At 42.1% G+C, this 24,580-nt stretch overlaps 1 protein-coding gene across 4 annotated transcripts in view; it reads left to right on the top strand.

Annotated features, from left to right (window-relative positions):
- ENTREP2 (endosomal transmembrane epsin interactor 2) overlaps positions 1-24,580 on the top strand; it is a 447,469-nt gene that overhangs the window by 400,359 nt on the left and 22,530 nt on the right. For all 4 annotated transcript variants that reach the window (XM_004432010.3, XM_087428833.1, XM_087428834.1 and 1 more), the window contains one exon: positions 19,116-19,223. In XM_004432010.3, the coding sequence (XP_004432067.2) occupies positions 19,116-19,223 (108 nt within the window). The remainder of the gene's footprint in view (positions 1-19,115; positions 19,224-24,580) is intronic.

Here is a 24,580-nt window from a genome sequence, read left to right as displayed (position 1 = left end):
CTCTCCCAGGAGGGTTCACCAACTTCACTTTCAAATCTAGGCCAGTCCTCGCCTCACAGATGGGGAAATCAAGGCCCAGAGCGATGAGGAGATGCTGAAAGCCACACTTGCAGGAGGAAGAGAGCAGGAGGGAGGCTTCCTGTTCGGGATCTTTTGTGTGGTGCGAGCAGGAAGTGACGTAAAGAAGACCAGGGAGAGTCTGTGTTGGGGGGTGGGCTGGCTTCAGTGACGTCTTCTATCACAGTCACAAAGAGGCAGAGGGCCTAAACAGAATTGGCGCCTGATGGTGAGCTCCCAGATAGCCAAGATTTGGTCTAAGGCAGTCCCAGTATCCAGCATCTTCCTGGACCCTCCTGCTCAGCCTGTTGTTGGGTAGGACTCTGCCTTCCTAGCCACAGTTGAGTGATCCAGGAGAGGACACCTGCCCAAGCTGGGCTGGTGAGCCCCTTCCCTGGCCTGGGAATGGGAAGCAGAGAGAGCAAGGCCAGTGTTTCCAGTGCCAAAGCTGTGTGATTCTACCTGGAACTGGTCTGCGGAGAGAACAGAAGGTGGTCACCGCGGTGGGGAGGCAGAAAGGGGGCTGGAGAGAGCGTAGGCCAGGGAAGGAGCAGCATAGATATTATCCAGCTGCCCTGGGGGCATCCCTTTGCGAAGCTGGGAGGGACAGGAAACAGCTACCCTGGCGGCTCTTGGAGGGCATACTGCTGACCAGATGGAGTTGACCCTCGGAAGTTGAGAGGCCACCCGCCGGTCCAAGGAGAGGGTGGAGGCTCAACTCAAAGGCAGGCACAGCTGGAGCAGAGGACGGATTCCAGTGAGCTCCGTAGCTGTATTGACAGACGCCAAGGAGGGTTTGGACGTGGTCTGTGCGGGGCGGGTGGAATCAGGATGACGCTAGGATTTTGGCTCCATTAGCTGCACTGATGGCATTGCTCTTAAGCAAGAATAGAGTGCCCTATGTTCCTATCATCCTCTCTGCTCTCCCTGTCCCTTCTTCCCCTGGTCCCCACGTCACTCCGGGCTCTGCTCCTTGTGCCGCGGTCATGGGGCTCCTCCTCATTTTCTCTCTCCATCTGTGCTGGCTGTGCCAGTTAAGACTTCATTGCTCCTCCCCAGGGGTATGGACCCCGTGCAATTACTGTGACTGGGTCCTCATTTCTCACAGTCTCCTCATTGGCTGACCTCCCTCTGTTCAGATGGCCTCCCTCCAGATGACCATGTAGCCACTCTCCCTGGAATTAAACAAGAGAGGTACCGAGTGGATACCGGATTAATATGGTGCCTATGCAGATAAATTAATCAATTACCGTCCTTCATAATCAAAGCTAAATGGATAAATAACGATGGGGCAGTAATTTGCTGTTTTGATCTAACTCCTAAAGTCCAGATTGGTTCCTGGCCTTGTGACTGTGTGGATTTATAGGGCCGACTAATTGATTCCTTCACTGCTGAGATTCTCTTTTAAGCAAGCTCAAATCTAATTGGCCTAAGCAAAAGAGGTACATTAAGGGTTGTTTCATGAGTGAAAACACTCTGCCGCTCTTCATCTCCCTGGGGAGTTACTTTGCGGTCAGAGATGAGGCACAGTAATTGAAGTCAATCAAGGTTAACCAAAATGTGCCCCACAGCGCTGCACAAGGGCCGGTTGCACACCTTGGTCAGGATTGGTTTCTAGACCTTAACATTCTGGGTTATAGATGACAAGAGTGTTTTAACACAAAAAAAGATTCCAAATGGCTTTCCAATAAGTGCACAGTGTAGCATCTAAAGCTGCAAAATCTTTGGTCTTTTGCTCTTTTTCTTTTTTTACGTTTTCCTTGCAAATCATTCCACATGAAAACAGACAAAACACCTCTCAGAGCATTGTTATTTTAACCAGTGGCTGAGTTGGAGTACTTGAGACATTTTATAAGCACCTCGTCACCTCCTCCGAGCCGACCTCACTCTGCCTTCCTGGGCGTGAGTCCCAGGCTTTGCAGAGCTCTTCCCCTTGTGCCTTGAGTCCTTAGGTGTCGGCATCCGTCACTGCCTCCGGCTGGGCCGCACGGAGGAGGCTCCTTCCTTCAATGACTCTGCTTGGGCAGTTTCTCGAACCTTATGGTCACTTTCAGTTCTTGGCATCGAGTTTTGTCCCATTCAAAGCTTCAGTCCACGTGCAGTTTGGATGGCCCGTTCCCTCTTTACTCTTTCCACCCTAGCATCTGTGGAGTGAGGCCTGGGACACTCCCATCCTGTGCCTCTTGGGTCCAGTCCCTCCAGGACATCGGCAGGTGGAGGGATTTGGGTATTAGCCTTGTTCTTCTTCTATCAGAGATGGGCCTGCCCTGCCTGCACTTGATCAGGTTGATTCCTCAGCTCTTGTGGTCTCCGTGTAGGTGGTGTGGTTCATTTCCCAAGGTGTCAACTTTGCCCTGTCCTCTTCCTTGTTCAGAGGGTCATCCATGCCCCCTCCCATCTTGACAGCAGTCCATGCCCCTGACTCCTCCCACCCCCACTCTGTGGCTTACCAGGAGCCATGGGGATGCTGAGTTCTGCACCAGGTGCAGCCACCAGGCTCTCATGGGCATTCCAGGTCCTCTGTGTGATCACTCATAGCTAGCACGCCCTGCCTGGCGCTTCCTGCAGGGCCTACCAGGATGGCACCGTGATGAGCAGTATGTGACCCCAGGTGGCTGCACTCCTGCCCATGTGGATTTTGGCCTGCCCGTGGGCGCTGGCTTAGCACACTGATGTTGCTGATGGAGTCTTTTCAGAACCGGATATGATGTCAGGAGCAGGTCCATCTTCTACCACCATCAAATAGATTTGACAGGCGCTCATTTTATAAACTTTGGCTTGGTCTGAAGTGCTATGTCCGCATAAGGCAGCTTTGCGCTGTGTTGGCTTTCTTATCCCAGCTTCAGCACCAGCTCAGAGCCAGTGACAAACCATTGGCCTCCAATGTTTCCATTTTTTTTTCAAAGCATTTGTTTTAAAGCTGTTATGTTGGTGGATAAAACACCCTAAGCTGATCATTGCCAATAAAACTTCTCTTGCCTGGAAGATTGGTTTAAAAATTTGTCATCTGGCTTTTCTTTTCCCCTTTCATCTCTTTTTATGTTAGTTGGCATTTATTCAAGAAAACTTATAGTGTTAAGACTGATTGACTGTAGACTCCTGAATGTAGAGAGGTATGACAGATTCCCACAATTATTCTGAGAAAAAATGTATACAGTAAACTTTAGGGTGTTTCCTCAACACTCCATTGATTAAAAAAAAACCTTACTGAATATTTTCCATAATAAAAGTCATACCTGACCATTGTGAAGGTTTTAAAAACTAAATAGATAGATGATTGATACAAAGGATGCATTCTCTTCTAGACTTTTTTTCTATACAACATGATTTATGTATGTAAAAATTTTAACTCGAAACAGGAGCTGTATTAGTGCTGTATTAGCAACTTTGCTTTTTTCAATTAATATAGAGTTGGATAAATATGCTAGTTATTGATTACTGGTTATTTCTGTTTACCCCAGCCTTGTCCTTTACCTGTCCTCTCAGCCTTGCTTTGGCCCCTCAAGGCTGTTCTCTACGTACCGTGTCACCCAGACTCCTCTCTCTCTGGCATCTGGTGGGTTTGCCCAGTGAGAGGCACTAGCAGGAGACGGGAGGATGGGAAGTGAGGTCAGGACATCTCTTTCCCGCCTCCCCCTCTCGCAGGCTGTGGGGTTTTACCTGTAGCCCAGCTTTTGTGGAGGGCCCCCTCTCGGTGCTAGCAGCTCCTTGCTAGCACTAGTTCCCAGGTGTTTTGTCATTCTCTTTTTTTTTTTAATGGAGGTCACATTGGCTTATAACATTGTGTAAATTTCAGGTGTACATCATTATATTCCAGCTTCTGTGTGGACTGTATCATGTTCACCACGAAGTCTAGTTTCCATCTCTCAGCATACACATGTGCCTCTTTACCCCTTTCGCCCTCCCCTCACCCTCTTCCCCTTTGGTAACCACCAATCTGTTCTCCATATCTATGGGTTTGTTTGTTTATCTTCCACATATGAGTGAAATCATATGGTATTTATCTTTCTCTGTCTGACATTTTGCTTAGCATAACACCCTCAAGGTCCATGTTGTTGCAAATGGCACGATTTCATCTTTTTTATGGCGGGTGGTATTCCCTTGTATATATATACCACATCATCTTTATCCATTCATCTGTTGGTGGGCACTCGGGTTGCTTCCAAGTCTTGGCAATTGTGGATAATGCTGCAGTGAACATAGGGGTGCATATATCCTTTTGAATTAGTGTTTTCATGTTCTTTGGATAAATACCAGCAGTGGAATAGCTGGATCGTATGGTAGTTCTATTTTTAATTTTTTGAGAAATCTCCATACTGTTTTCCATAGTGGCTGCACCAGTTTGCACTCCCACCAGCAGTTTTGTCATTCTTTGTTGGTTTGCTTAACCTTGTCCAGAGAGATTATTCATTAAATTTTCTTCAGGCAACCTTTGAGTATGCCAGCTATATACTACCGAGACACTGACTGGTAGAGACGATGCGTATGTGCATTGATATGTGTATGCATGGACCTCTTCCTTTTTAATGCTGTAGAGGATTCTACTGTTATTATTAATAACATTATTAATAATATTATTATTAACATTTTTATTTACTAGGCAATATGTAAGATACACAAAATGGTCTGGAAAATGATACAGTGAACTCCCATGTGCCAATCATATGTGTTAGAAAAGAAAGTGTTATCAGTTCAGTAAAAGTTCCTCTTCCCAGTTGTCTCACCTCCCCGCCCCCTTTGCTGCTCATCATAGTTTTTCTGTGTATATTTCTGTCCCTGAACAGTGATGTTAGTTTTTGCGTGTTTTCAGACTCACATAAATGGTGTTTATTTTCTCTGTATTCATCTTTAACTCATCTTTAGCTGTAGGACTGTGGGTTATTTTCACTGCTATAGTCTTCCATCATATGGATATACCAACATTTATTTACCCTTCCTCCTGTTGACGGAAATTTGGACTCTTTCAAAGATGTTTTTATTGCAAACAGTGTTGCTCTAAATATCTTTGTACGTGTCTCCCTGGGTACCTGTGTGAGCATTTCTCCAGGACACATTCCAGGCTGGATCCTGGACTTAGGCATCTTCCACTGTTCCAGGTATTGCCAAGTTGTTCTCCAAGTGGTTGTGCTAGTGTACACCCCCATCAGCACTGTGTCAAGATCCCCATTTCTCCACGTCCTTGCCAAGCCACCCATTTCTGCCAATGTGAGAGGAGGAACATAGTGTCTCATGAAGTATGGTATGTGCATTTCCCTGGCCACAGGGAGGTGAAGCACGTTTACATGTTAAGGGCCAGCAGGTTACCTCATCTATGGATTACCTGTTCATATCTTTCACTACTTTCATATTGGGTTTTCTTTTTCTTTTTTACTTTTAGAGATTTCTTGTATATTCTAAATACTAAACCTTTCTTGATTATATATATTGTAAATATTTCCTCACAGTCTGTAGACTAATTTTTGTTTTTACTTTTTTTATGGTATCTTTTTTCATATAGAAGTTTTAACATTTCAGTACAGCTGATTTTATCAATCTTTTCCTTTATGGTTTGTGCCTTTAATGTCTGGTTTAACAAATACACTTATTCTCATTATTCACAGTAGTTGTGTTCTATAAAGTTTCCACATTGAATTAGCAGATACAGAACCATTGCTCCTAGGAGGAATACGGGGTTAGGTTCCTGAGAGCCTCTGGTCACAACATTTCCATGAACCAGTCAATACAGAACCTTGTTTTTGTGTCTTTCTGTTTAAAGACACCTTTTAAAATATATATTGTGGATTCACTAACATTGAACTCAAGGCCAACCGCCCTATAACTCATGCCTGAATGAAGCCAACCTAATGCATGTGTGTTCTCTGTAGGGCACATCGCAGCCTTCTTGCACTCAGGACACGAGACAGCACTTTGGCACTATGCTTGGGGGCCATTTCAAATATCATAATCAGCAACAGAAAGCACAAACAAAAAATGTGACACTAAATACACCAAGAAAAGGACACTTGTTTACAGTACAAGAGCTGAAACAAGCATTTTTTTTGCCCCCTGCACATGTCCGAGAATGACTAAAAAAACACCACAGGTGATTTTTGGGGTTACAAGTAAATTTTAGCAAGTAAACCCCCAAATATGAAATTCACAAATAATGAAGATTGGCTGTACTTTCCTTCCCCAAAGTCACAAAGATAGTCTGTTACACTTTCTTCTAAAAATTTTAGAGTTCTATGTTTCAGATTTAGGTTTTTTTTAATTCGCATTTGTGGATAGAGTGAAATTATTGATGATTCTGTATGGACAAACAATTATCCTAGTACCATTTATTATTACTCTATCCTTTTCCTACTGATATGTCATATGTCGTGTCCATATACATGTGGTTCATTTTGTGAACTCATGCTTCTACTCGCTTAGTCTATTTTTCTGCTTTTTATTGATTCCACTCTCTTAATCACTCTACCTTTATATTGGGTCTTCAGATGTGATGGGACAGATTCTTTCACCTTGTTTCTTCTGCATTATCTGGCCGATGCTTTAATTTCCATTGTATCTTTTCATGCAATAATGAATACAGCAGTAGAGTCTATGTAGATTATAAAGCAAAATAGTAAAGTAAAATAGTAAAATGAACCCCTGGCACTCACTAGAACTGGCCAATCCCACTGCATCAATCTGTGCGCTTCCCCAGCAGAGGGAACTACCATCTAGAATTTTGTACTTTTTGTTCCCTTGTTGTTTTTTATAGTATAATCACATAGGTACTTATGCCTAAACACAATATTGTTTAGTTTTGTGCTTTTTCTTTAGCTTTATAAATAAGACATCATATGTGTAGGCTTTTACTACTTGTTTTCCTAAAATTCACTCGTGTTGTGTGTAGTTGTAATTCATTCATTTTCAGTGCCCTGGAATAGTCTGTATGTGAATATACCACAATGTATTCATCCTTTCAATGAAAGCACACTGGGTGGGTCCCATTTGTTTGCTGTTAGCGACAGTGCTGGTTGGAATGGACAGCTGTGCATATGTCTCCTGGCACACTTGGCGAGAGCTTCCCAAGACAATAGTGCTGGGAATAGAATTGCTGCAAATATTCAACTTTAGAAGATGATGCCAAGTTATTTTCCAAAGTGATTCCAAATCTAGCCGGTGTGCAAAAGGTATCTTATAATCTCAATTTGGATTTCTCGGCGTTTACTGGAACTGATCATCTTTTTAGATATTTATTCATCATTCATGCTTTGTTTTCTGAGAATTGCCTTTCTTGTCTACTACCTATTTTTTATTGGTTATTTGTCTTTTTTATTGATTTGTATGAGGTTTGTTTTTTGTCTTGTGTTAGAAACTCATCTCTATTTTGAGGACATAAAGATATTCTCATATATTTATTTTAATTAATTTTTCCTTTCACATTTATGTCCTTAATCCATCTGGCATTGATTTTTGAGCGTGGCGTATGAATAGCCAGTTATCTTAGCATTGATTGTTGAATAGTCCACTCTTTCCACAAAAATCTACTTTGCTCCATCTGTCACGTGTCAAGTTTTAATATTTATTTGCATATTTTTCTGGGCTTTCTATTTTGTTTATTTAAATGAATCTTTTTTTTCCATCACTGTCAGTACCACACTGTCTTAATGACTATAGTTTCATGATAAGTCTTGATAGCTGGTAAGAATTTAAACCTATAAACTTACCCCAGGGTAAAGCTGTTGCTCCCTCCCATGAGTGCTCATCTGTAGTCCTTACACTTGATGACTGTCCACCGCTCCCTCTGCCCTGAGCCTTACCCTGGAGCCCAGGACCTCCCAGGACCCAGCCACTGGCACATCATGCCTAGCATCCCCAGGACCTCTAGTGCCAGTGCTGGGCTCTGTCTGCTTGGTTGGTGCTTGAAATGTACCAGTTGTTAAATCTTTGGAATCTCACCTCTGCCTTAATCTATCAAAACTGAAAGAATATGTTGAAACTTTTAAAACCATTTTTAGATCTACCTGTTCATTCCGGTTCATCTCTGTTCATTGTTCGTTCCAGGTCATCTCTGTTCATTGTTCATCTTTGAGCTTCCATTTTTTTATATTTTCTTAAACATTTTATACATAGCTATTCTATGCTCCATACTTAATTCCAATATCTGAATGTTGGATTCGATTCCAATATCCTTGAGAATCTAAATCTTGTTTATTGCTTCTGATGCCTCCCACTGATGGGTGGCTCGTAACCTCACATATGGGATGATTTCTGATGCAGAACTCATAGTTACTTGATCTTAGTGCATAGGAATCCTGTGGGCCTAAATTGAGGACTGTTTCCTCCAAAAACAATTCATCTCTGCTTCTGCTGGAAGCCAGGGAGTGCTGCCCACCTGAGAGACCACTTTAGACTCTTTCTAAGCTCTGAGCTTAGTTCTGGAGTCTCTCTTTGGCTCCCCTTTCTTACTCCTGCCCGAGGAACCAAAGCCCAGTGCTGCTGTCAGTGTTCACCTGCAGGACAGCCCTGTTCCTGCACTTGCTAACTGCTCACAGTTCCCAGCTCCAGTTTTGGGTCACAAGTTGGTGCTTTAAGCTGGGGAGAGGAGTGGAAATAAGGAGGTCTTGGGAGATCTCTTCTGTTTTCTGCAAGCTCAGCAATGCGTGAAGAACCATGCATTATTCAGAATCTGATTGCTTTGCAGCAGGTGGGCCCCGTCTTATGAAATCTGCCAGCCAGGGCCGGCCCCATGGCTTAGTGGTTAAGTGCGTAGGCTCCACTGCTGGCGGCCCGGGTTCGGGTCCCAGGCATGCACTGACGCACCGCTTCTCCGGCCACGCTGGGGCCGCGTCCCACATACAGCAACTAAAAGGATGTGCAGCTATGACATAGAACTATCTACTGGGGCTTTGGGGGAAAAATAAATAAAATTATGAAATCTGCCAGCCATACACCTGAAGTGGAAGTCGGCCTTGGCTGTTCTTGGCTTTATGCTCTGCCATCTAGATTTTAGAGCCATCCTGTCACAGTCTACACACACACACACACACACACACACACACAGCCTTGTTGTGATCTTTATTGGGATTCCATTGGATTTATAAATTAATTTGGAGAAAATTAAGATATTAGTGATATTGAGTCTTCCTATTCATGACTACAGTGTATCTCATCATTTATTTGTTCTCAATACCTTTTTTACCATTTCTTCCATTTTTTTCCGATATTTATTCTGGAGTACTTTATATTTTTTTGTTGCTACTGTAAATATCTTTTTTTTATTATATTTTGTTGCTGGTGTATGAGAATGCAATTAATTTTGCATATGTTATATCCAGCAACATTGCTCAACTATCTTATTTAATTTAAATATTTGACAATGTTATTGGGTTTTCTATATATATATAGGTAATCATATCATGTTGGAATAATAGTTTTTCTTCCTTTCTAGTTTGTATACAGTTTACTTCTTTTTAGTGTCTTATTCTGATGGCTGAGAGCTCTCATACAATGTTGATCACTGTTCAATAGAAGTGATAATGGCCGCCATCTCCATCTCCTTCCTGATATTTGCTATAGAGTATCTCAAATAAGGGAGATAAGGGAGCTCTCATCTATTTCTAGTTTATTGGGAGCTTTTAAACTAGCGTTGAAATATAAACTGCTATTTTACATCTATTGAAATTATCATATGGTTTTCTTCATTTCATGTGGTGGATTCCATTAATAGATTATCTTATGTCAAAACATTCATGTAACACAGATATAAGCCAAACTTGGTCATAATGCATTTTTTCATATGCCACTGGATTTAAAGGTTTTATTTATTTATTTTATTTCCCCCCAAAGCCCCAGTAGATAGTTGTATGTCATAGCTGCACATCCTTCTAGTTGCTGTATGTGGGACGCGGCCTCAGCATGGCCGGAGAAGCGGTGCGTCGGTGCGCACCCGGGATCTGAACCCGCGCCGCAAGCAGCGGAGCATGCACACTTAACTGCTAAGCCACGGGGCCGGCCCGCTACTGGATTTAAATTTGTCAATATTTTGCTTAGGATTTTTGCATTTAGGTTCACAAGGAAGAATTTTCCTCTCTTGTTTTTTTCACGTCTAGATTTGTCTTATTTGTTTTTTAAAGATAGCCAGTTATCCCAATACAAGTTATATAATATGCCACTTTTATTGTTATTATAAGGATCTGTATCTGGACTCTTTCTTCTGTTCCTTATCAATGCCATACTATTCTATTATTGTAGATTTATGGTACATTTTGATGTGTACAAGGACATTCTTCTTTTCCTAAAATTTCTTGACAACACATTTTTTTTCACATAAATATAAGGTAATGTTTTGTTTGACATTGTTTGAAAGCTAGAGGCTAATTAGGATCACAATGGGGTTTTATATATCTAGAATTTATAGGAAATAGACTGTTATAACTATATTTTATGTAAGCCCCTTAGAAACCAGGAAGAAAGTTACACAACCTATAAAAGTTACACAAAATAAAAAGAGAAAGGAATAAAGACCTATTGATATATTAAAAAAAAGGGAAAGAAATAATGAAACACAAAGGAAGACAGCAAGAGATAAAAAGAGGGATAAAAGAACTACAAGTCAAACAGAAAACAGTTCAAATAGCAATAGTAATCCAACTCTATCAATAACTACTTTAATGTAAAAAAGACTAAAATCCCCAATAAAAAGTACAGAGTGGCTGAATGGATTAAAAATCCGAGATCCAATTGTGTACCATCTACAAGAAACTCACTTTAGATTCAAGGACACACATAGGCTGAAAGTGAAGGGATGGAAAAAGATATTCCATGTAAGTGGAAACCAAAAGAGAGCAGGGGTGGCTATAATGATATCAGACAAAGTAGACTTTAAGTCAGAAACTGTTTCTAGAGACAAAGAAGGTCATGATGTAATGATAAAAATGTCAATTCAACAGGAAGGCAAAGCAGTTGTAAATATATACACACTCAACATCAGAGCACCTAAGTATATAAAACAAATATTGGCAGATTTGAAAGGAGAAATCAGTAATACAATGATAGTAAGAGACTTCAATACCCCGCTTTCAATAATGGATGGAACATCCAGACAGAAAATCAATAAAGAAACAGTGGACTTGAACAAAATGGACCTAAGAGATATATACAGAACTTTTCACCAACAGCAGAAGAATACACATTCTTCCCAAGTGCACACGGACCATTCTCCAAGGTAGATCACATATTAGGTCACAAAGCAAGTGTTAACAAATGTAAGAAGATTGAAATCATGCCAAGTATCTTTTCCGACCATAGTGAAATTGAAGCTAGAAATCAATAACAGCAAGAAAATGGAAAAATTCACTAACACGTGGAAGCTAAATAACATTCCCTTGAACAACCACTGGGTCAAAGAAGAAATCAAAACGGAATTTTTAAAAACTTAAAATATACATATGCATCTGTCTATATATAGATATGTGTGTGTGTACACCCCACACACACAGACAAAACAAAGAAACGTGTTTTTTGCCTGATTAACCTTCCTTGAATATCCGAAAAGTGGCAAATAGTTTTCTTGATCTTAAAACTTGATAGAACTGTAAGAAAATAATTAGTCTGTGACTTATAGTTATTTATACAGATTATAGTTTAGGCAATTTACATCCATCAACTAAAGGCTAAAAGCTATTGCTTCAGAGGGCAGACAGGTTTTGAATTATGAATTAAGGTGTAGTTCTGCACCATTGTGGAGAGTGAAAATTTCCTCATGGGTCCTTGCTCAAAGTTAAAAGTGCCATTGAACAAATAGCACATATTGTGTGTGGAGCAAACCTGTCCTCTTAGAGTAGCATTTGTATTATTGATGGCACCTGAGAGGCCAAAGCAAGGCCAAAATTCACTTAAACTTGTAGGGATTCTAAGTAGAATGTTTGCATCTTGGAATTATAGCTTTCACAAATTCCTCCATGAATCACTTACCTTCTCCATGACAGCCTAATTTTAGCTCCTTTTGTAGGATCAGTATTCAAGCCAGCCACAAAGAGCTCTGAATACAAGAACTGCCTTCTACAGAGACAAATTAAATGGCCTGGATCTGTTCCAGGATGTGCTCATCACTTGAGAAATTTTATGGAAAATAGAAGTCACAAATTTTACACACATACACACACACAGTCTGATCATACTATCAAGAGTTTTTTTAGAGTCTTGTTTGTGTATTACTTTATTTTATGGTGATGGTGAATTTTTCCATGTTTGTGGTTGGAAATTTAGAAATTAAGCATATCATTTTCTTCTAGTCTAAACTTAAAATTCAGAAGGGAACAATGAAATATCCTATACATTTTCAAAAAAATATTTACCACTCACCTATTTTGAATGAGATATTCTACTATAGAGAATAGCAGAAGACTGAGTCTCTGCTCTTGATGTCCTCTCAAGATGGAAATGAAAGTATGCTGTCAGGAACTGTGCAGCGTCTGAGGTTTTGCCTGCTTTCAAGCTACTAGCCTGTTAGAGTTTCCTGTTACCTCTCTGGCAGAAGACATGAGACTCCTGGTTCAGAGACAAAGGACTTTCTTACTCATAGCAAAGGCAGTAGCCAGAGCTTCATGTTGGTTTGTGTCAGTTCCCCATGCCCCTCAGTTCTCAGGGATGATGCAAAGGACCTACCATGGATGCCTGCACATGTGGTGGGCTACCTTACAGGAGAGGAACACTGAGCTGCGGAAATCTGCTACCTTTGTAGTGAGCCTACACTTTGTCCAGAGGAGATGTTACCTCCTTCTGCAAGGTTGCCTGTTGCAAACACAACCCTGGGAAATTGGCCCGGTAAAGAGCAGTCAAGGCATACCAAAGTTTTTGGCATACCCAGCAAGGACTTGCAGGCATGCTCAAGGCCCATGGAAGACTGCCTCTCCCAACACAGATCTGCATTAAATGTCAGGGAGCAGTCCATGACCAGTGTCTAACATCACAGAGCAATAAAGAATAAATGGTGCAGGTTGCCCTCTTGGTTCAAAGGAGGGAAAATTCCTTAGGATTCAGCTGTTTGAGAAGAAGACATTCAGCTTGTTGAGAAGAAGGAAATGCAATTCAGCCTGGGCCTTGTAAATTGAGTCACATTTGGATCTGAGAGGCAAAGAAGGGTAAGAAAGAACTGTGACTAGAGAGGCCTCTTAAATACTCTGGCCGGGTAAGGTGAATTACAAGAAGCAGAGCGAGTGGCTGGGGTAAGTTGTCCGGTAATGTATGTGTTAATGAAGGTCTGAATTAGACTGTCACTGGGTTTGGAAAGGGATGGAAAAGCCCTACAAAGAATGCTTCAGTTCAAGCTGGTGATATGAGGACCACGTGTCCAAAATTTTGAGATATTTATATATTTGCTTCATGCTCAGAGCAGAACAATCTGCTTATGAGTGTACGTTGTGTTTTGACGCAGGAGGTTCTAAACTCTGGACGTCACCCAGCTTGGCCTTCCCCACCTTGAACACAGAGTGGGAGGATGACAGGCGTGGTTTCTCTCGTCGTACTCCCCACCACTTCCACCTGCCTTCTTTAACATCCTGGTTTTCCACATTCAAGTCCTCTTGATGCCGTGGAAGACCCACTAAGATGGTGATCACTGCATTGAGTAACCGGGAAGCTTCACTAGGATAATTTCAATAAAGCCCAAAGCCCATCCCTTGTAATTATATCACATATACAATTACTGTTGGCCATTGGTCTCATCACTTATTTTTTATGCTCTGAGCCTTTCCTCAAATTCCATCATTATATCTTGGCTGACAATGATCTCCTATGGGATCTCTTTCTTTATTTAAAGAAAAAAAGATAGAAAAAAAAAAACTGCTGAATGAGCTAATAGAAATGAACATAAGACCGTTTGTCTTCTGGACAACAATATTTCCAGCAACCAAAGGAATCAAAGTCCTGAATTTTTAATGTTTCTTAATGTGTAATGTGTTTCTCATGGCTGTCACCTTTCTCTGTTAATTGTGTTATTAATATTCAGAATTTACTTGGATTGGAGAGAATTTTAAAAGAATTCATCATTTGTAGGTTTACCTAAGTATCTCCTCTTGTTTTTGTTTTATATGTGATTTGTTATGTACATGATTTCCTTAATTTTACTAGAGTAAGTATGCAAAATGGCCAGCAGCAAAACTCAGTATCCACAGTGAAAGACCTGCCTTGTTTTCACACTCTCCATTTTGAATGAGCCTATAAAGAGATTTTACAGAACATGGATTTTAGTGCTTGCAGAGGACTCTCTGATAAAGCTGTCAAAGGGCAGAGGTGAAGGCATTATTTAAGCCAGAAAGAGAATTCTGAAGAAACACATAAATGCAATTCCAGGTGGTATGCAGTTATCTAGAAAAAAGCTAAGCATTTAAACAGCTGGAAGAAGAAAAAAGAAAAGAAGTCTTTTTGGCGTGTGTTTCAAATGAATACACTCCATGAGACATAAAGCAGTATTTGCCTCATGATGCATATTCAAACAAAAGGTTATGATTTATGTTTATTTTGTGTGTGTGAGTAGTTTTATTCGGTTGCAAATGAGAGTGTATAAAAAATTAAGGGCATTCATTTCAATGTCAATGGAATATGTGATCAGTAAACATGAAATTTCTAGATTGAGGACAAAGTAATGGTATTGTTTATAATTTTAGTTACAGTACATTGACAGATGTCTCTATTTTAGTTCTAATTTTGAATTGTCCCCTGAGAGATATAAAATATATAATGAAGATTCTACATACTATCTCAGGTTACTCTCTGGTGTATCTTTAAGATGAGAACAGTAAATTCATCCAAGAAATGCCCTCTTCTCTAGGGAGTCTGGAGGACGCTGGTCCTCTGAAGTCTGGTGGGTCTGGAGATGGGAATGAGGGAACCCAGGGCCATCAGATACATCGAGAGTGTCCACAGCTGAAGGCACCTCTAGATCCCATGGGGATAGCTCCCAATTCACACTTCCGGTGCTGACCTCCATCGTGCATGCCCACATTTCCAACCAATCACTAGCCTCTCTGTGGGACAGGCCCCTGGCAACTCAGCTTCTACATGTCCCAGACACATTGGTTATTCTCCTTTTAAGACTGCTCCTCTCCACATCCCCCTGGCACAGCTGCTGGCATGTTATGCTCCTACTCACCATTTATCCCTCAGAATCATCTCCTACCAATTCTTCTCCCTCATCCCAGTCTGCCCCCAATCAATGGCTGTGCCCTGCTGGTTTCAGCTTCAAAGTCACTCTCAGACTCCCGATCTCCATGCTTCCTCCATGTGCTCTGGTTTAACCCTCTGCAGCAGCATCTAACTGGTCACCCCCATGTCTCCAGTCTCTCACTTCAACAGATGTTTACTGACCACCAGCTACATCCCAGGTCCTGTGCTAGACACTGCAAAAGGTATCTCTCTCAGTCATTTGTGAAAGCAGGTTGCATTATCTTTTCCCAACATCACGCATCCTCAGATGTATCCCATCACGTACAAAATAAAATCCAGACTCCATAGCCTCTTTGCAACCCCATCTGTGTCTGTTATTTCCCACAACTGAGCTCCCATCCTGCTGCATCCTTAGAGGCTGCAGGGGCAGGGAGGACACTTGAGGTGGCCATCGCAACGTTGCACAGGAAGCTTAAGGCAATTGTCTACGCCCTGCTGTAACCACTTAGAAAATTGAAACAAAAAAGCCACCGTGAGCTTCTGGGCAAGAAAGAGTTACAGGGACTGGATTTAACTTCCCACCTGAAACAACCAAAAAAACAAAACAAAAAAAACTGATGAAATATGAAGACATTGAACATTAGACAATGAAGGACAGTGATCCCTGAAATATGGTCAACAAATGAGGCAAGCTCTACAATTGTCCCAACTTACTGCCTGAGAGAGTCTCCAGGTCACAGTGCAGGAAAGGGAACTTAGGAGGATCCCTGCAGAGGCCCTGAGTTGGGGAGACAGAGCTGAGAATCTGAGGGAGACCAAGGCCTGGGGACTAGAGTTCTCAGGACAAAGCACTAGAAGGCAGAGAACCCTGGGATCTTCAGAGGGACCCCTGGAGTATTCAGTTCAGTATTGATTAGCCCATGCACATGAAGAAACTATTTGAGTCTGGGAAAAGAAACACCCACAGGGATTAGAGATAATGGTGTCTGGTGCTCACACAGGCCTGGGAGTAGCACCTGTTCCCACTTTGTTCAGCGTACTCAGAACACTCTCACCTCAGGAGTGGGGAGTAACTAGCCGTAGACTGACCCCTGCTTCAGTTCTGCCCATCAATTCTTAAAAACAAGACTCAGTTCTCCATCTTCACATTTGCACTGGGCTGTATAACCTTGGGAATGTGTTTAAACACAGTATGTTAACTTTGTCCTCTGTAGTACTATCATAATCACCTTTTGGCTATTTTTTTTTTTTTAAAGATTTTATTTATTCATTTTTTTCCCCCCAAAGCCGCAGTAGATAGCTGTATGTCATAGGTTCACATCCTTCTAGTTGCTGTACGTGGGACTCGGCCTCGCGTTGGACGGAGAAGTGGTGCCTCGGGGCGCGCCCGGGATCCGAACCCGGGCCGCCAGCATCAGAGCGCGCGCACTTAACCGCCAAGCCACAGAGCCGGCCCCACCTTTTGGCTATTTTACAAGGCAGCCTTGAGAACAAATGAGCAGGTTCTGAGGAAGGAGATTGGGCAAAGACTTCTGTAGTCACAAGCAACTTACAGGAGATTGGGGAACTTTCTTAAAGGATTCCATAGATTAGAATACATGGGTTCTGTATATATGAGCAAGCCCTGAGAATGCTCCCTGACTAGACAGTCATTTGGACACATCCCCAGTGATGTGCATGTCAACGAGGAAATACAATGTATCTCCCACTTCCTCTTGAGGATCTGTCAACCCCTTGATTAGATCATTGAGAGTAACCTCATTAATACCATGGTCTTTCTGGTGAAAGATCCATTTTTCCTGAGAGCTTTTTGAGTATATACGGTATTTTGTACATTTTTGTGTGAATAAGATTAAACTGAAGGACATATCATTATTCTAAATCTTTGTGGTCATTTTTGTGTATCGTGGTTATTTTTTTCTTTTTCTGGCATGGATTGGAGAGTAAATTTCCTAAAGAAGAATTACTTGTACTTGGACAGTTAAAACTCCATGAGGTGTATTCTTTGAGATAGACCCCAAGGAAAAGATATCTGCTCTCACCATTTTATTCATCTTACTCTTATTCATAATACTCAAAATTCTAGCTGGTGCTATAAAACAAGAAGAAGAAATAAAAGACATACAAATTGGAAAGGAAGAAATAAAACATTTGTAGATGGCCTGTCTACATAGAAAATCTCAAGATTGCAGGATACCAGATAAATATACAAATATAAACCACATTTCTGTATACTAGCAATGAACATGTAGAGATTGAAAGTAAAAACACAAAAGTAACCTCAACCTAAACCTCACACCTTATTCAAAAATTAACTCATATTGGAGCAAAGACTTAAATGTAAATTGTAAAACTGTAAAAACTTTTAGGAAAAAAATAGGAGAAAATCTTCACAATCTAGGGCTAGACAAAGAGTTCTTAGACTTGACACCAAAAGCGTGATCCGTAAAAGCAAAAATTCATGAGTTGGACCTCATGAACATTAGAAATTTTTGTTCTGTAAAAACTTACGTGAAGAAGATGAAAAAACAAGCTACAGACTGGGAACAAATATTTGTAAACCATATATCTGGACTAGAATCTAGAATGCAAAAAGAACTCTCAAAACTCAATAAAAAAGCAAACAATCCAGTTCTAAAATTGGCAAAAGATATGAACAGACACTTTACCAAAGAGGATCTACAGATGGCAAATGAGCACATGAGAAGATGTTCAACATCATTAGCCATCAGGAAAATGCAAATTAAAACCACAATCATTACACACCTATCAATCAGAATGGCTAAAATAAAAATAGTGATACGAAATGCTTGCAAGGATGCAGAGAAACTGGATCATTCATACCTTGCTGGTGGGAATGTAGAATGGTTCAGCCACTCTGGAAGACAATTTGGCAGTTTCTTATAAAATTAAACATTCAATTATCATGTGACCTAGCAATTGTACTCTTGGATATTTATCCCAGAGAAATAAAAACTTTTGTTCACACAAGACCTGTACACAAATGTTCATGGCAGCTTTATTTGTAGCAGCCAAAAACTGAGAACAACCCAGATATTCCTCAACTGGTGAATGATTAAACAAACTGTGGTACATCCATACCATAAAATACTACTTAGCAATAAAAAGGAATGAACTATTGATACGTACAGCAACTTGGATGAATCTTGAAGGAATTATACTGAGTGAAAAGAGCCAATTCTGAAAGGTTACATGCTATTTGATTGCACTTGTATACCCTTGTTGAGATGACAAAATGGAGACCAGACTAATGGTTGACAGGGGTTGGGGAAGGGGTATTGAGTGGGAAGCAGGGAGAGAGAGGTGGGTGTGTCTATAAAATATCAACATGGGTCGGGGGGACCCTTGTGGCGATGGGAATGTTCTGTATCTTGACGATATCATTGTCAATCCTGGTTATGATATTGTGCTATAGTTTTCCAAGATGCTACCATGGGGGAAACTGAGTAAAGGGTACACAGGATCTCTCGGTATTATTTCTTAGAACTGCATGTAAATCTACAGTTATCTCAAGATAAAAAGTTTAATTTAAAAAATTGGCATTTTGTTAAATACTTATCAAAATTTTGAGTTACATTTTATAATTGATAAAGATTGCCCACCTACTTAAATGTTGGTGATTTCAAGATTTTCTTAGACAGTGACTGCCTAATAATCATCAAAATTGTAAAATACACCATTTAGTTTCTAAGAATAATTTGATCAGCATTGTAGAAGAATAAACAAGTGTTCTATATTAAAGGCCAGTTTTGATTATGGAAAAAAAAAACCCACAAAACAAAATCTGCATGAAGTGGATGACAATTGACCATACTCATTCTAGCCCTTCACAGAAATGCTAAGGATTCTGCCACCTGGGTTGCCAAGAAGGGGCTGACCTTCTCCTGCTTCTTTTCTCACAGGATCTCCTCTTCAGCGTGTGCGCCCTCAACGTCCTCTCCACCATCGTGTGTGCGTTGGCCACAGCCATGTGCTGCATGCAGATGGTCTCCTCTGACGTCCTGCAGATGGTGAGTGGCCCCCTTCCTTACCAAGCACACTCAGAATGGTGGTCCTGATCTCCTGCTCCTCCAGCCAATTTGAAACCAATGTAGGATGGACGTTTCTTGCTTCCAACTGGAAGAGTTGGCCCTGACAGGCCTGTGGTGCTTGGAGATCCTTGGAGGTCACCTCATGGTGCCCTCTGGAAGACAGAGAACCCACACATTTGGTGCCATTACTTTGTTTATTTTAGGTATTGTTGGAGCTCCTTGTTGACAGAGTCCAGCCACTGTCATGTCCCTCTAGATAGCCCCTGGTGTGTTCCCTGAGTTATTTTAGTGATGATCCTGCAGCCTTAGACATCCTGTAGGCCCAGCACCTCCAGAGCCAGGTGCTTCCTCAGGCTTCAGAATTCACTTTTAATAAAGGAAGTTTGTTTAGAAAAACTGCTAATCTGTGCTTTGTAGATTTGCTAATTAACCCTGAGCTCAAAATCCAGTGGCAGGTCATTGGCTGGCCATCACTTGACTGTCTGGCCAGGATCTTAGAGAAGAAAAACTGCTGCTCCCGGAGGGGAGCAATGAGACCAGGAGCAAGGGTCACACAATTATTAATACATGTTTAATAAATAATGAAGGCTCTTCGTTATTCTGACGTGACTGGAACACAGCCCACTGTTCACTATGTTACCAGTAAAGTCAGTACAATAAAGAGAAATTGATGGAAAGATACTGTGCTTCAATGCTAAGTGTAGGAATCCTCCCTCTTTCTCTCTCTCCCCTTGCCCCTTCGAGACCCCTGCCACCTCCTCTCCAATGTTTTATGCAACTCATGAAAGAAAAGGCAAGTTATTCTTGTAGTAGGTTGTTTTATTTGTTCTTTCTCATCCGCCCTATGGCAGTACATCAGTTAATCAAGATACAGGGCCAGAAAGCATATTACCAAGATGTTAAAAATTCATTGGCTCTAATCGTATGCAACGTGCAGCCTCTTTCTCCCAGTATATATCCACACAGCTGTCACAGCTGGGCTGACCTTTCCGAGAGGTTGCAGTTTTCGGAAAGGTACCTAATTAAGCAGTTATTCAGCAGCGATGAACTTGTGGCCTTGTTCATTGAGGCCTCATGTTGGTGATTTTCTCCGGCATGTGGTATAAAGGAAAGGTTAAGTACCATGGGGTTCTACTCACCTCTGCAGATTTTACTATTGATCTGTAAATATCACACCAATCTGACCAAACTAACAGAACCAAAGGGCTGTAAATGCTAAAAGTTTGTGTTCCCTAGTTTTAAGAATTTAAATGAAAATTACCAACTAAATAAGAATGAAGTATATCAGAGCTATAGTAGCATAATCAATTATAACATAACGTGCAGGGTCATTCTACTGTGGAACGTGAGCAGGCCTGGAGTCGTGGGCCTGAAGTCAGGTATATGAAGCAGGTGACTCTGGATACATCACTGAAACTCCCTGATCCTCAGTTTCCCTACTTAGGAAATGGATCTAATGGGTTCCCTGGGGAGCACTCAGTAAGCATGACCCATTTTGATTCTTAAACGTGGAGGGAATATCAGTTTGTTATTGGGACATTGCAGCAATGACATGAATGCAGTGGTCCTTGATGTACTTTGTCAGCTGTAAAGCACTATATGGAAGTAAAGTATTGTTGCTATGATAACAGCTGCCATCAGAACCCCTGGCTATTTCATCGCTGAGTACTTTGTGGGTAAGTTTACTTCAAACGCCTGGCTTGGAAATAGAAATAGATGAGTTTCCCGCTGGTGAGTCCTTCTCCCTTTGTGACCATGGGCTACGGAGCGGGCAAGGCTCTGCTCTCCTTCTAAGGCCCTGACTACGCTGACTGCATGGCCCAGAGCCACGAGGGAGGCAAGAGGGAAATGGAGGCATATGACCACAGCGCTTGTGGGACCAGCACATGACCTTGGGCACATCACTGCCTATTTGTCCTGGTTTCCTCTGCTCTAAATAAGACTGTTGATGCCCTGCTGTCCTCACAGGGGTGCTGAGAGAACGAATCAAATAATATGTGTGAATGGGCTTTGGAAAACCGTGGTGGCCACGTGGAGGTCAGCTTTTACCATGTGGGTCAGAGGCTGGGCCCGGCTGGCCACACAGGCTGCGCCCTTGGAGAAGGAGAAGTGGGGCAGCCTGAGGGGGTTGTGTTTACGCCCTGAGGGATGGAACCGAGAACTGAGTCGTTCATGAGGATGTCTTCGTAGCTCTTTTTAATTTTTTGTAAGTGTCTTCTTTTTTTTTTCCAGCTTTGTTGAGATGTAATTGACTTTAATTTTCTTACTTCATTTCGTTAGACTCTTTAATTAAAGAAGCAATACATGATAATTGAAACAAGTAAAATGTAGAGGTATATAAAGAAAAAGTTAATAATCTCCCTTCTCCCACTCCATTCTCCTGAGGAAACTTTGCCGTGAATACTTCTGTTTCTTTCTTGATTTCTCATATAAACATATATAAGTCTATCTTCCTTTTTTCCTCCCTCCCTCTTTCCCACCCTCCTTCCTTCCCTTTCTTCCTTCATTTCTTCCTTCTTTTTTGCCAAAATGGGATCACACCGTTCATATTACTCCACAACTTGATTTTATAACCTGAAACAATCATGGACACCCATCTAAGTCAATATATGGAAAGATGTTTTAATATCTGCACTGATCTATAATATGATGTAACGTCAATTATTTGGCCATTTCTCTGTGGATACTTGAGTTGTTTCTCGTTTTTGATTTTGGTTTTGTTTATGCGTCTGTAAGTGGTGCTATAGTAAGCTCCTTGTGCATACAGTTACAGCTCTCTTAACCAACCTGTACTCAAGCAACCAGCCCGAGAGCCCTGGTTCTCCCTCTGCCTGTGAGCTGCGCTGCCTGCTCCCACAGCACAGTCCCCCGCTGGCGGCCTCCGCAGTTCTCCCGTGCACCATTTCTGCTCCCAGCAGTGGGGTCATAAGCTTTGCAAGGGACAGTTGTATTTATCCCCAAACCAGTTTATGCCAGTGGTATTGGGATTGTCAGGGCATATTCTAGTACCAATGAAATGTGAGTATGAAAAGATAATTGTTTCTGTTACAACAAAACTGAGTACCTTGGAAAGATTCAGTGAAGGAGGGTCACTAGATATATTGCTGTCAATTTAGATGTGGGTGAGAGAATGATAAGGGATTGGGATAAAAACTGAACAAAATCCAGGGGGTTTCTGCACACACGTTACTTCACAAGTACCTTTAAGTTCTAGCTCCACCTTAAAAACACAGAAATGGAAAGTTAGACAATGTCTTCCAGGTGTAGTTTATGTAAGAAAGACCACGGGCACTCCAGACAGCAGACTGTGACTTACAGCCAAAGCCGTGGCCTGGCAGGGAAAGAACCCAGAGTTCCTTTCTTATCTCTGTGGATCCGCATTTTGGGATAATTAACAGTTTTTGGAACTCGCATAATGACTGCCTGTATACATGAGATGTAAAGTGTGATGCCTATTGTCAGAATTTATGAAGCCAAATTACTCTAATATGTGCAGCAATAGTGGCAAAAGACAATCTGATTATGAAATTCAGTTTATTGATTTTGTTTAGTGGAGAATGCTTTTACCTCCAAAGTGTCTATCATCTCATATTTTTAGTTTTATTTCTCAAGCGTAATCTCAATTTTCCATATACCTGTTTTCCTCCCCACTTGCTCTATTGCCACCCATGTTAGCCTAAGGGACGTCATGTGCTATTACATGCGTCTCCATTAGGCACTTGCTGGTTAACTCATCTTTTGTTGTTGTCGTTTGTGTTCTCTGCTCTAGTTGGATGCCTTGTAAAGCAGAGCTCCTTCAGAAGTGCTGATAGGGCCCTGCACCTCTCACAGACAGGTAACTGGGCTTGCCCGTGGAGCTAGTAAGGGGTGCCGGCGGTCAGGGAGGGATGTAACACCACCCCCAGGAGCCCCAGAATCGCTCTAGTTCACCAGTATCTTCACCTCTCCAGTTTAGCCCAGTGCCGGCCCAGCTCCCCACTGAGGCTGGCGCTCCCTGGACCCACAGAGACCTTCCTTGAGGTCTGAGTTCAACAGAACCATCCCTGGGTGGTAGGTGCTACTTATCTATAAGACTGGGACCCACAGGTGTCTGATTAATCTAGACAGCTAGAGACAATCATAAAAATGATGCATACATACCATAAACATTGTATTTTGACTTTAAATATGCAAATGAGCATTTGTCCCCCAGTCTTTTGACTTGGGGCCACGATCTTCTCTTTGATTACAGGTCTATTGGTGGATCAGGTTGTATTTCTTGCATAAACTTCATGGAAATCGCACCATCTATGATTTCCAGATTCAGCCCCTTTTAATTGGAGTGAGGTGCATGAAGTGATCTCAGTGCGGAACCCCTCTAGATGTTTTATGATTCTTCTCCACTCCCTTACAACTGCCTTGCCAGGACCTAACTTGGCAGCAGTTTCTGCTTGGCTGCTCTCCTTTATCGAGTCTTTCTGAAGCATTCAACTCATAGAACAAGTAGGTTTTCTTGTCTGCATTCATATTTTGTTATGAATTACAGTAGTAACTAAAACTGGTCTTAACCTGTTTGAGAATGCACCCCTGCAGCCCTGGGTAGGCATGAAACTCACCTGGGGGTGGTGGCAGGACCAGAGAGCAGTGGGTGCCTCGGGCGTCACTCCAGGGTCTGGAGTGCAGACTTCTCCTGTGGTAATAATCCTGCCACGATCCAAGGACGGCACGTGCCCACGTTGGGATTCCCTCTCTCCACAGCAGACACAGGAGAAGGGGCTTCTCTCCAGCAGGGGCTAAAATGCAAACTCCTCTTTTGTGGATGACAAGGACTGGGCAATAATGATGCTCACATCAGGTGTGTGAACACCTCAGCTGGGTACCAATGTCACTCCACTTGCCAGGCACAGGTGTACCTTTGTCACCACACGGATCAAATGGGGCTTCTACAGATGGCCCAAGGCCAGCAGAACCACCTGGGGAAGAAGTGACGATTCACAGCCCAGTTTCTACCCACCACAGCCAGGTGCAGGCTCAGGCTTATGCCTGGCGATAAATGGGTAGACATGAGGCTGCGGAGCATGTGGCGTGGTGGGGCGCAGGGAGGGGGTAGGCTGGCCAGTGGGCATTTCTGCCAGGTCCTGAGGGATGACTGGGAGGTTGCCATGTGAGAGGGAGGTGGGGATCCTGGAAGAGAGAGTGAACAGTGTTTGCTATTTGGAGTTGGTTCAAAGAACGGGAGCAGGAGTTTGGGGCACCAGTTGGTTAGTGGATAGAGAAGCTGGAAACTACATGGGGTTCAGGGAGCAGAGGTCTCCTAAAAGAGTTTTAAACAGGAGTGACCTCATCAGATTGGCTTA

This window comes from Ceratotherium simum, chromosome 3 (genome assembly GCF_057802395.1).
Source record: "Ceratotherium simum simum isolate JZ-2026a chromosome 3, ASM5780239v1, whole genome shotgun sequence".
NCBI classification, from domain to species: domain Eukaryota; kingdom Metazoa; phylum Chordata; class Mammalia; order Perissodactyla; family Rhinocerotidae; genus Ceratotherium; species Ceratotherium simum.
Note: the sequence above shows the minus strand (reverse complement) of the source record. Positions and strands in the feature narration are given on the sequence as shown.